Source organism: Parasteatoda tepidariorum, chromosome 2 (assembly GCF_982258835.1).
Source record: "Parasteatoda tepidariorum strain Cologne lab strain chromosome 2, Ptep-v5.0, whole genome shotgun sequence".
NCBI classification, from domain to species: Eukaryota; Metazoa; Arthropoda; class Arachnida; order Araneae; family Theridiidae; genus Parasteatoda; species Parasteatoda tepidariorum.
Window position 1 is genome coordinate 7,303,624 of NC_141756.1, and position 13,762 is coordinate 7,317,385.

Genomic DNA, 13,762 nt, shown 5'->3' on the forward strand with positions numbered 1-13,762 from the left:
CTTAATCCAATGCAGGATAATCTGAATTTAAAGTTTATTATATATTTAATAATTTTTATGAACATTAATAAAATTATTTTTATTTATTAAAATTTGATACAAGGTAATTTCTAATTAAATTTTAAGTTTTTAACTAGCTAAATTGTTAGTTAGTTTGGATGCATGAAATTGGCTTAATCTTTTTTGGAATACTAATGGAGTGGTCAAATATAGTGAAATGGTAATCATAAACACTTTCATTTTGAATAAGGTTGCATATGACTTCATAAAGGAAAAACTCCTAATCGAATAAATTAAAAGAGAAACAAAATTAAAGTAATGTTCAATGTTTTATTGCTAAAAACATATATTATACAAAATAACACAATAACACAGAGCATGCATTACACACAAACAAGCTAGAATATCCCAAAATTTCTTTGGTAACACAAATTTAAAAAAATAAACATTGAGAACACATTAACTCCCTGAAAAAAATATTACGAAATAATTTATCTTCAATTAATTTTATTGGATAGGTTGCTTTAGGTATCGTACAAGGTGAATAATATTTAAATCTTCAATCTGAGTTCTTTGAATAACTATTATTTAAAACTATTATTAATTACTCTTGTCAAAACATGCATCCGTTTCTATAAAAAAAATATAAATTTTTTGTGCGTCTGAATATACATGTCGAGGCATTTGGAAACTGTATAACTTATTATTATACATAGATTAAAAATAAAATATTAGCAAATTTCCTTTCTTGCTACGAAATACTGAATGCAAAATGTAAGACATAGATAAAATCCGTCACCCATTCTTTCTATACACATAACAATATTTAACAACCATAAAAATATAAGAGAATCACATGCAATAGAGACAAAATAATCCATTAAGCATTGTCCTGATTTTCACGGCATCGGGACGCTTGCAGTTGCCAAGCCTCTTGGTCAATTAGTTTGGCAAGATCCTATACGAGGTAAAGTTCATAATGCCATGATGCATTTTGTAATCAAAAATATTGCTAACAGATGTTTAATATCCACTTTTTCCAGATTTTTTTCCTTGGCCCACTGAAGAACCTCCATATCCACCAGAAGCTCCTCCAAGACCAGAAGGACCTCCATATCCACCTGAAGCACCTCCGAGGCCAGAAGAACCTCCATATCCACCTGAAGATCCTCCGAGACCAGCAGAGCCTCCATATCCACCTGAAGTTCCTCCGAGGCCAGCAGCTCCTCCATATCCACCTGAAGCTCCTCCGAGACCAGCAGAACCTCCTCGACTGCCTAGAGGAGACCCTTTCATATTGCCAGCTCCGTAACCACCAGCAGATCCTCCCATACCTCCAAGACCACCAGAAGTTCCTCCAATACCTCCGAGTCCTCCAGCTCCACCACCAAGTCCAGCTCCAAGACCTCCAGCGCCACCATATGCTCCTCCACCAAGTCCACCTCCGAGACCTCCAGCACCACCATATGCTCCACCACCAAGTCCACGTCCGAGTCCTCCAGCCCCTCCTCTGATACCACCAAGTCCACCTCCGAGTCCTCCAGCTCCTCCTCCAATACCACCGAAACTACCTCTGCCACCAGCACCACCATAAGCTCCTCTTCCACTTACACCTATAATTATTTTGGCAATATGAGTTCAAGAACATATAGTTATATTTTGGCAATATGAGTTCAAGAACATATAGTTATATTTTGGCAATATGAGTTCAAGAACATATAGTTATATTTTGGCAATATGAGTTATATAACATATAGCTATATTTTGGCATTATGAGTTATGGAACATAATTTTTTTAATTGAAACTTTAAAGCTTAGCATACAAACTAATCGTTTAAGAATAATTCCAGCTCAAAAAGCTGCACTTATCCGACTCACTGGCAAAAAATGATCAGTTTCTAAAATAAAAGATAACGCAATTGTGATTTCTATTATATATTCTAGCGATGAAAAAATTTATTCTTTTAAGTATTCTTAGTTAATATACCTTGCTGTTGTTGTTGTCATTCCTTGAGGTAGAGGGAGTAAGATTGCTATTATTTTCCAGTGGCGCCATCTATGTCCAAGAATTCGACTTCTGTCCCACTCGTTTTATAGGCTGAACCCCATTTCCACATCCATTCATTCACAGACCGTAATTTTGACCTGAACCAAAGAATGATCAATCTCCAATTCAGTACCCTCAGAGATAAAATTTGTAATAGTAACATAGACGACTTTTTAACCCGACAAGCTTAACGTGCAGGAGTAACCATTTAGTACATGAGGATTCTACCACCTACTGGATTCAAACTCATATTCTCACGAACGTGAGTCCAGCCTCCTGCCAACCAGGCTATCTCGGCCAGTAAATACACTTTAAATTTAAAGAGTAAATATGCTTTCAAACATACTATATGCATCATTCAAATATTATGCGTAAATATACCTCTTTGTCCACCAGCTCCAGATCTGGGATTATATCGTTCTTTGATTCCAGCCGGTGTCTGCTGCACTTGCATAATTATATCAGCAGGGTTTTCAGGTTTGTCAGAAGTACCTGGTTCATTTGTCTTAACAACAGCTTGAAAACCACCAGCTCCGGCAGTGTACTGAACTTCTCTGAACAATCCTTGACCATCTCTGTATCCATATGATCCCTGAACTGCACCACTCCCGTCACCTTGTTCAGATCGCATGTTGATGTTGCCTTGTTCATCTTTGTTACTGTAACTGAATTGGAATGGTTTCGGCTGAAAATAAGAGAAATTTATAGTTCTGCAAGTTTTGGACCAAGTCATACTTCTAAAAGTACACCATTGTTAAGCAAATAGAATCATTTTTGGAACATCATAAGGGATTTTATGCTTAAATAGCCTAACATGCAAAAAATGTGTCTCCATATTGAGCGTAATAAAATTTATAACATTTTAAATTTTTAATACTTGGTGAAAACTTGCTCAATGTGTCGACGAGCTTCTTTAATGTTCCCAAGCGTAATATTTTTAATCCAAATAATTCGAGTTATAATCAAAATAATTGAGTCATGAAAAAAAAAACAATTAATTCAATCATTTTCTAAACATTAAAAAAACTAATGTCAAATGACTACAAGAAAAAAAAGTTGCTACTATGAGTATTATCGAAACAATTTTGCAACAGCAATTGTTATTAACTCTCGACCTAATATCGCTTTATTAGTTGTGATGTTCACAAACTCACCTCATTTAATTTATTTTTTAAAAAAATGCAGCAAAGCATTATTCAAAATAATTTTTGTTAAAAAATTGCCTTTTATTTGAAGCAGAATTCAAATTATAAAAATTTTCAAGATTTGTTCGATTGCGGGTTAATTTGTAAACGATTTATGAAAGTTGGCGAAATACAAAAATCATAATTTTCGTTAATTAAAATTTTCTCTCGTTAATATCACGAAACATTAAAATGAGATGCTTCTTCGCAATTTCAGAAACAAACGGTCCCGCAGTGGACTGATCGTAAAGACATGGTTCCCAGTAGAACACCGAAGTCAAGCATCACTGGCTGTGGTCAGTAAGCGGCTGGGTGATCACTTTGATAAGCATACATAGGGACCGAGGTCCTCGTAAAACTGTTCTACTGTGAAGTGCTCGACTTTGCATGCAGGTTGTCCGGCTCCCAAAGTGGATGAGCCATCCCCTCTACAGAGGATCAGAATTGTGATAGCATGTCTTCGGATCATCCTCGGGGATGTTTCCCAAACAGCTCATTGAGCAGCTCTAGTGCGACGTAAATAAAATTACTACCTACCTAATCATAAAGAAATATACTGAAATGCACATTTGATTCTGGCAATATTACTACATTTCGATTATATACTTACAGTTTCATCAGCTCCTCCACCATATGAGCCCCCAATACCACCAAATCCTCCTCCCATTCCTCCTGCACCTCCATAGCCTCCCCCAATGCCACCAGCGCCTCTATATACTCCTCCAACGCCACCAGCACCTCCTCCAAGTCCTCCAGAGCCACCGTAACCTCCACCAAGTCCTCCGGCTCCTCCACCTAGTCCACTTCCAAGACCACCTGCTCCAAGGCCAGGTCCACCTCTTGCACTAACATAGCTTAGCGCTAGCAAAATGGTCAGTGAAACCTAATATAAAAAAAGATGATGATAAATTTCCAGATTTAGACTTGGACATAAAAATGAAAGAAAAAAAATATTTGTAAGTTGTGACAAAATTACTTGGCAAACGCGGAACATGTGTCATTTTGACGCTAGTATTCACTGACATTTTTATCGAACTGTCAAAAAGCAGGTTTATTTAGTATTTTTATAGCTTATAGGTTTTGTTCCTCTCTCACATCCTGTCTCAACTCCGGTAATTGCTCATGCGAATTATTTCTGATCACTTAGCGAACCGTCGCTCAATCTTTTCATCTTAGTCTTGCTTAAAACCCTACATTTCATACTTTAATACCTTTTAGTCTTTAATATCTTGAATATGTTTTATGAGTATTGGGGGACACGAAGTCGTGTTTGTTGTCAAAAGTGGCATGCACTATGCTTTTTAGATCGCTTCTCAATCCGACAGAGCGAAGCGCTGCAACCGATCCACAGTGAGACGGATTAACAATAAAGAAGCAATTGCATAAGATGTCGGAATAAACTAATAATCCGTAGAAAACGACTTTAATTTGCTTTAAAGTTTTAAACAAAGAAAGATATACTCTTCATTTTCAGACAAAAGAGTACACAGAAGATGATAATTCTACATTGGCCTTCAATAAACTAAATTTGACTAATTCAGAAAAAAAAAACTCTTGAATTTTGGAAAAAAATAAATTAAAAACAAATGTTTTCTATACATTTTTTACATAATAAAATTTATAAACTCATTTCAAATGTTTATTTATTGAAATAAAATTAACGAACATAATAAATTAAACAACAATTAGTGAACTGGATACGTAACACTAGCTCATCTCACCTAGTTCCTATTTATTACCCAAGTTTTTATACTTTTATTTGTGTTGTACTCTATTTTAAAAATATATTAAATATAAATACACTGTGTCTCCGTTTCTTTCCCGCAGAAAATTGTTCTTTTTGTTTATAAAATTCTTATTACTTCTAAACTGAGATCATTTTAGAAATGTTTCATTCAATTCAGAGAGAAAAATTATATTAAAAACAGAACTTCACTTGCTTCTCTAGAAGAAATATCAACCTCTCCTCTCAAATCACTCTCATATTCTTAAAAAAAAAGGGGTGTCGTATAAAGGAAATTAGGGGAGTTTTCAGTTTTGATTTATAAATCTATAATCAAGCTCACTATAATAAAAACCTTCGGTATTAGGTTTTCTAAAGAAAAAGTGTTGTTTTACTGAACTATAACTGTTTGAGTCATTTTCAGATTTCTCTAGGAAAAATAGTTAAAGAAAAAAAGAATAAGTGGCTTACATTCCTATTGTAAGTAATTCGATTGAAAAATACATTACAAAATAAAAAGTACAGTAATGCATGAATATTTTAACACATTTTAAGACTTTTTGATAGAAGGTATGTATGGAATTAAGATACTATTCGATTATTTAAAATATTTTTTGAAAATTATTATTATTATTAATAATAAACGAAAAAAATATTTAAGAAAAAGTTTGATGCTTACTGAAAATATTACAGCTGATATAACTATACTTTTCATTTTAAATAACAATTTAGTGAAAAGTGTTGACTTTTCTTCTTTAAGGCGTTAATTTCTGCAAAAGAGTGGACTAATAACGAAAAAGTTTAGACATATTTACATATTATGCCTCAAAAACTGTAAAAACTATTTATGGCGTATTTTTCCAGGATTAGTTTAATAAATGCAGATTAAAATCGAAACTATATGCTAATTAAAATCGGTACACCTTTTTAGAAAAACACGAGGCCAAATCATCAAATTGCTTCATCATCATCAAATTGCTAATCATCAATTGCTCGAATTTCAGCGAATTTAAATCTTGATACTGTGGCACAGTTTGATGGTAGATACAGTTTATTATTACAGGTAGATACAGTTATATTTTGAAATGATGTCATTTAATCTGCAGTATATTGAATTTTTTTTAACTTGATGTATTTTGCACCATATGACAATGAATAACTTTAACATAAAAGCATAGCCGCCAAAAACTGCCGATTTTTCGTAGTATTTTGTTTTTATATTTGAAGTCGTAATGAATCTCATAAATTTCTTTTTAATTCTTGGATTTTAAAATTTAATTCCATATGATTTTGACTACCAATAAATATAAATAAATCAATCTTATATATGAACAAGTTATAGAAACGAAAATGAGTGTAAGCTCGAAATTGCGATAAGTTTATTTTAAGCAATTGTAAAAAATTAATTTTATCTACGCTTATATTTCATTTACAGCCATACCACTAAAAATGCAAGAAGTTGGAAAGAAACTAGATTCACTTTTATTAATTTATAACGTTTTTAAATATTCAATCGTAACTACCATTATTACTTACATTTCAAATTATTCATATTTGAAGAAAAAACATTCTTTATATTTCAATAGTACATTGAAAAAAAAATGCTACTTTTAATCTTGCTTAATAAAATTTTTAATTTTATTAGTTACTACATTTTGTATTTTTAGTCACCTGTGGAAACTCTGGTTTTAGTTATATTTCACCTCCGCTGGGAAATATTTTCTCAGAAAGAGTAAAAGTTGGCAAGTCTGCATAAAGAGATACGCAGTTTAAAATGGAAATCTTTCTAAAAAAATACTTGAAACTTCATTATACTCCTTCTAGGAACTCATATGAGACAACATTAAAATACTAAGACTGGTTAAAAATTTGATTTAGTAAGCTTAGAATTTAATGTAGTGAATCAGTTTAATTCTTGATATCCAAAACAGGTAAGATCTAAATATAGCTTTAAATTTTAGCACTTGATGCAATTTAGATCTTTATGTAAGTTCATTCAATTGCTATTAAACTAAGGGGTAGTCACATTATATATTGCATAATAAATATGAATAATTTTCAGCACAAAAAAAAATTAATCTGGTTCAAATTAAAATCTATATATATTCTTAGAAAACGTTAAAGCTGATTGCAAGGTGCTTTTCATAAATTATGAAAAAGTACCAACATTGTTTGAAATTTGAATTAGTGAGTTCAGGCCTTAATGTAGTGATACAGTTCGATAGATTATGCTTATTAAAATGTTTAATTTTACACTGAACTAAAATATAATCGTATTATCTATTTGCGACGCATTAAGTATGTATAGTTCTTACACAAGAAATATGCTGGTTAAAATCGATGAATTTAAGAAATAAATAAATACAAAAACTATTTTCAAAGTTGCAATATTTTTAAAATATTTAATATTCAAAGTGTTTAAATGTTTTCTTTAAAATTTTTTACTTTTTTAATTATTAAAACATGAATTCGAATTTATAACAATTATTTACTGTTATTTATAACAAAAAAATTGCAATTGTTTTTATAAAATGTTGAAACAACATAATTAAAAGTTTGGTTTTGCTGGTTGAAGTATTTCAGTTTCTTCAATAAAAATTGGAGATGATAAAAAAAAAATTCGAAAGCCAGGAACATTCCTTCTCAACTTCTAAGATTTTGAATTTCAAGCAGCTCAAGAGATATGCAGTTCAATCATTGCCTAGACAAAATTCGCAATTAATATTAATACATTTATATAAAACTACTATAAAATGACGAAAGTGAGACTTTGCTGATTTTAATAAGAATATTCATAGAAATTATTTGAAAACAAACTCAATCATAGATAAAATAGCTGTAAATGTATTAGCGGCCTATTAGTTTTTAAATAATTTAACGGTATGCATGTGAAGATCGATACATTCTAAAAACATTTCTTAACTGAATTAAAAAAATTAAGAACCAAAATTTTATTACGAAAAAATGAGAATAAAAAATTGTTTGTTACCTTAAGTAGATACATGTTTGAGAACTGAGCAGTATTCTAAGAACTTTTCTAGGAAACTGTGAAACACTCGCTGAAGAGAGATGGTTTAACTGATAAGCAAACTAAAAGGATGACCATTATATATACTCAGAAAATATGGTTTAAGACATGTGACAGACGCCACGTGACTATAGAATCTTTATTTAATTTAAAATTTTGAATTAAAATATTATTGTTTTATTTATGCTATTTTCTTGTAAAGCCTTATTTAAAATTACTACGGTTATCAAATTAAAAAGTTGTTTTGTGAATAGCGCTCTTCCGTTATTATTTTTACATAGCTTTCTTCTAAAGCAATTTGACCGGAGGTGGTTGAAAGAGCTGAGTTAATCGTATGTTTACATTATTTGGAAAAAAGAACGAGAAAAAACCAGATTCGTTAAAATCTTTTCATCGCTGTTTTCCAAAAAAACTAAAAAGTCGTCCAGAAACAAAAACATTTTTCACATTTACATATATTATTAAGGGTTTTCGCTCTCATTGTTATAGCATCTCGAGTTATGATCTTTAATGTTATGTCTAGAAATCTAGTAAAATACAGAGCAAACGAGGTCATTAAAAATACAAAAACGTTCACTAGTATACAGATTTGAGAATGAACTATTGTTTAGAATGAAGGGGTAGGCAACAGCAATTAGCTTAAAATATGCTAATTCTTCAAAAAGGTCATTTGTATTAAATTGTGTGACAAATTTCAAAACCTAAGTTAAAACGTTTTGAGACTTACATTTGATTTATTTAAATATCTTTTTAATTAACAGGTATGAATTAAATGTTTGATTTATCGACAGATAAATACATAAGTGTAGAGAAAAACCTATTTACAAAGTATAATATGAAATGTAAAAAATTCCGGATCAAATTATGGTAAAAAGTACCGACACTCAGATGGCTGGTACCCAAAAAATATTTTTTTTACCGAAACAAGTTACGGAACAGAAAATCTGATATACCGTACTTTATATAGTAATAATCATCGTAAAATCCTTGAATCACTCTAATTAAATAAATATTACTGTAAGAATTACGGTGAAAATGGATTTTACGAGGGATGTACCCAAAGTGCCGATACTTTTTACCGTATTATTATCAAGAATTTTTTTAGTGTGCGTTTTCCAAAAGTTTTAAAGCTTACTCAACCTCTTTTGTCTTTTTTAAATGTTTAATTTATTTAAATATTTTAATTCAATCAATGAATATTAAATTTTTAATTTATCAATTCCAAGAAGGCATGAGTAGAGAAAAACATATTTACAAAACATAATATGTGTTGCTAGATCCTTAATTTCGTAGTTGCCTATGATTTCGTAAACATTTACATTTTAATCACTTAAAATTTGTTCGAACTGTAATTTCTAATAAAAATCGCTGTCAAATTAGGAGAATTTTTCGTGGAAAAAAGAAAAAATTTTGTAAATACAGGGCGCAATTTTATATCCAGGTGCCGCAAGACCTATATTCATAGAACATAAATATATATATTTTTTAAAAAAATACCGCTCTTTAAACCGGTGCATCCAAATTGAAACTTTTTACAAAACTGACAACCAAATGTAATCTAATATCTTTAATAAAATGACTAAAGTGTATTGATTGAAAAAACACTGAAGTAATTTGTTTCATGAACTTTCAATGCAAAAACTATGCATTTAACAAAAATATTTTCTAATACCGTAAACCGGGGCGAGTCTACCCATTTTAGTTTTATTTAATTTTCACTATTTTAAATTACAAATAAAAATTTTTTACCGACGGAGGACTTAGTTCAGACTCTAAAGAAGATGGCGCTGTAGTAGTTTGATCCGTTTTTATTTATTTGATGTCTTTTTAACCGACCTGTTCAAACGTCTTTTGAGAAATTTGTATTGAAAATCAGCAAACTTTTAGTTGGTGCTCCGTAAGTATATTATTATTATTACTATTTTCCCTTTGGTTAAGTGATAAACTTATCTAAGACTAAGATTACATTAATTTTATATGAAAAAAAACAAAAAGAATGTAAGTTTTGCTGTTGTAAACAAAAAGCCAGAATTTGCGTTGCGAGTCTACCCATTCGTATTTAGTTTTAATAAAGCATAATAATATAATTTAGAACTTTGTTTATATTAAAATTAAGTCATTTTAAATGAATTTGAGTATATTATTTTAATTCTGCATTGATAAATTTATCATTAATAAGAAAATTTATAGGTTAAATATAAATGTAAATATAAAATATGTTTATTTTACCTATTTTTTCAATTTTTATATTACAAAATTAACTTTTTTTTATTTAATGCAAGTTAAATAAATTATTATTTATAAACTATTATTACCTCCCAAAAGAATGGGAAAAAGATTTTTCATGATTCCCAATATTTGAATTTCGATTTTGTTAATAATCTTTAATTATTATTATTTATTAATTATTTAATCGCAAATTTATATTAATTTTAATTTATTTTTATCAGCAATAATCAGAAAAAAATGTTATTTTATAATGTTAATGATTATAAAAACAAAAGTGTGATCAAAATGTTATAATCGATCAAATACTCAATTTGTGTTATTTTATGAATAAAAAAATGGAATATATAATAAAGTTATGAATTTTACCTCATAAATATCCTATATAGTAACTAAAATAGCAATTTAATAGTAAAATTTGTATATTTACAATGTTAACATTCATTTTAGTAGAATGGGTAGACTCGCCCCATACGAGAGATTTGTCAGCAGTTCTATAAAAATCTACAGTAACAGCGTAACTGTTAATATTTTCTAAAATCGATTTCACAGCTTTAAAGAGGGATAAATAGCGATTCCGAAACACCTATTAAAAGCCTTTAAAAGAAAGACAAATAAATTTTATTGAAACAAGGAAAAGTTCAGAAATTAGTTTCAAAATATCGTACATCTGAGTCAAATGTAAAAAAATATTTCGTACAACCGGAAAATAGTGCACTAAAATTGTAACATTGTAACTTTTTTTTTATAAAAATAGAAGGTAATATGACGAATACTTTAAAATAAAATTAAAAATCCTTAATGATGCAAGAAGGAACACTTTATAAGAGTAATTTCACAATTTTGTACAACAGAATCTTTAATTTTTACAACACCTATTTTTTTATGAATGTCGTTCTTTAAAACGTTGTTATATACTGTGAATGACCAAAATTGGTGGTTGTTGACTTTCAATTTTGAATGTTGACAATCGCATAGCCGCTTTGGTAAATGTCTGATACTAGGTCTAGTTAAGTGTCACTGCTAGGTATACATTTGACCGGTATACCCTACACTGATGTTTTTTAAGGTTCAATGCCACTGACCGGAATACATTTGCTCTGCACTCCGAATACTGATGTTTCTCCTAATCTATCCTCAGCAGATATTAAACTATCGAATAAATATAATAATGTCAACGAATAATTTTGTATTAAATTGGTTATAACAGATATTTCGGACGTTCACCAAAGCGACTATGTGAATGTTGACATTCATCGGTGAAAGTCGACATTCTCTTGGTTTCGGTCATTTATGATAACATACTGATTATGCGGAAGGGCTGGAATAGATTTAAAGGGCTGAAACAGACCATTTTATTGGCTGTCAGGGGTGTTAGCCAAAAGATATGCACTATCCATTTTCTTATTCAATTAAATTCCTTCTACGAAAACAATAGGGTCATAATAATAATAACCCTAATTCTTTATGAAACACTAACTAAATTGTAATGAAAGACGGGACAAATCAGAAATTAGTTTCCAAATTTTGCGTAACAGAACCTACACCCTTGTGCAAATTAATTGAAACAAACTTTTTTTTCGTGTTTTTTAAAGAAGATGTTTTGGGGTTGTTTCGGTTACAATGGGATCGGACCTTTGCTGCCTATTGACGGTATGATGCGTTCTGAGAAGTACATTACTATTCTGGGTAAAAAAGTTGTTCCAGAGTTGAAGAAACGATACCCTGATGGAACAGGGATTTTTCAACAGGATTTAGCTCCTTGCCATACGTCCAAAAGTGTCAAGAAATTCATGTCTGAGAATCAAATTGAGACATTGGTATGGCCAGGGAACTCTCCGGATATCAACCCAATTGAGAATCTCTGGGCCATATGCAAGAATCGCCTATTAAATATGGACTGTACAATATGGAGAAGATAATCACGGCGTTAATTCATGTGTGGTACAAGGACACAGATATTATAAATGACTGTAAAAAATTAGTGAAATCCATGCCGAATCGTGTCCAAATGTTAATAAAGTGTCGTGGAGATCATATTATGTACTAAAAAATTTTGAGTTTGTATAAATTTCAATAAAATAGCATTTTCTCTTAGTTTTCTGAATTTATTGAGTTTGTTTCAATTAATTTGCACAAGGGTGTATATTCATCGGAAATAAATATTTTTTACGAACATCGTTTTTTAAAATGGTACATCAAGTGCATTAGTAATGTACCTTTTTTACAAAAGAGGCCACTAAACATTGTAAGTTCTTCGGGAAAAAAAGATAGTATTTCAATGATATAAGAGACTCCATTAAAAGTAATTTTACAGTTTTTCATCAGCAAAAAGAATCGTGTCAGGCACTTCGTATCCTAGTATCTAGTTCGTATTTTTTATAAAAAGTTTAAAAAACTTACGTAAAAAAGTTACTAGCCATGCAAGGAAAATTTTAGAAAGTAATTACTCAATTTTACAGCACTTTAAAAACTTCAATTTTAGGATGTACATATTTTTTTTCTACTGATGTTGTTCTCTAAAATGATGCTTTGCAATTTGAATGCAAACTGCTATTTTTTATAAAATCTGCAATCAAATGACGCAAGTTTTTCGTCTAAGATAATACTAAATCGTAATGATACAAGGGACATTTTAAAAATTAGATTCATAATTTGCACCATACGAGCTATATTTTCAAGCTTGACAGAGTATCCTTTGGCCAAGTTTTTAAGACATACAGTTTCTCCCGTTCGTTAAAATGATGCGTTAACTACAAATTCAAACTATAACAGTTACAAAAATGAAAGCAGTAGCAGAATGTAGTGAATTCTTGAAAAAAAAATAATGACCGAAAGGCAAATACAGAAGAAAGGAAAGATTAACTTCACGATTTACAAATGTCGTTGAAGAAAATTAATTAGAGTATTGCATTCAAAATGGCTTTTCACGCAAATTGTATAAAAAAAATTACTTAATTTTTTATATGCAATTTTGCACGGCAGGAGGTACATATTTCTCATAATTTAAGGCCATTCAGTGCACTTTGTATTCTGCCTTTTATTTACGAAAATGGATGTAGTGAGACGCGAATTTTTTATGAACGATTTATACGATTTCTTCAATTCTCTTCTCTGTAAAAAAATTTAGTGTATCATTAAACCAAAATTAGTGGCAACTGCTTTACACCAAAGTGGTATAGAACCAAAACTGTAATAACTGTGGTATGATATCTGTCCGAATTTGGTGTCGAAAAACTTTAAAAATTGTGTGAATGATTACTTTATTTCAAATAAATACCTAATCGATTGTTTTTACACACTTTAAAGGGTTTAGTTAAACCTTAACACCATTATTTGATAAAAATTGCATCAGTCTCAGATTTTTCTTTCTTTTTTTTTACTACCTTCAGCAGCTCGTCCACTTATTGTACCAACCGTAAGTAAAGGGTTAAACCATTAATTGATAAAAATTCTATCAGTCTCAGAACTTTTTTACTACTTTCAACAATTCATTACTGAAGAAGGTTTTCTCCACTTGGTAAATATTATTATCGGTATTGTACAAACTATTT

General features: G+C 30.3%; 1 protein-coding gene across 1 annotated transcript; it reads right to left on the minus strand.

Moving 5' to 3' along the window:
• Window positions 1–316: 316 nt before the first annotated feature.
• On the minus strand, window positions 317–8,399 carry LOC107443518 (uncharacterized). The gene is made up of 4 exons (XM_016057429.4): window positions 7,944–8,399; window positions 3,842–4,114; window positions 2,429–2,732; window positions 317–1,613 (listed from the first exon to the last, which is right to left on the minus strand). The coding sequence occupies exons 1-4, from the start codon at window positions 7,956–7,958 to the stop codon at window positions 1,024–1,026; spliced, it is 1,182 nt and encodes a 393-aa protein (XP_015912915.3). The 5' UTR covers window positions 7,959–8,399; the 3' UTR covers window positions 317–1,023.
• Between the last annotated feature and the right edge of the window lie 5,363 nt (window positions 8,400–13,762).

Coding starts and splice junctions, on each gene's coding strand:
- LOC107443518 (XM_016057429.4), bottom strand. Junction 2,733..3,841: donor GTGGAGGAGCTGATGAAACT/GTAAGTATATAA, acceptor TCTTATTTTCAG/CCGAAACCATTCCAATTCAG. Junction 1,614..2,428: donor TGGAGCTGGTGGACAAAGAG/GTATATTTACGC, acceptor AAATAATTATAG/GTGTAAGTGGAAGAGGAGCT.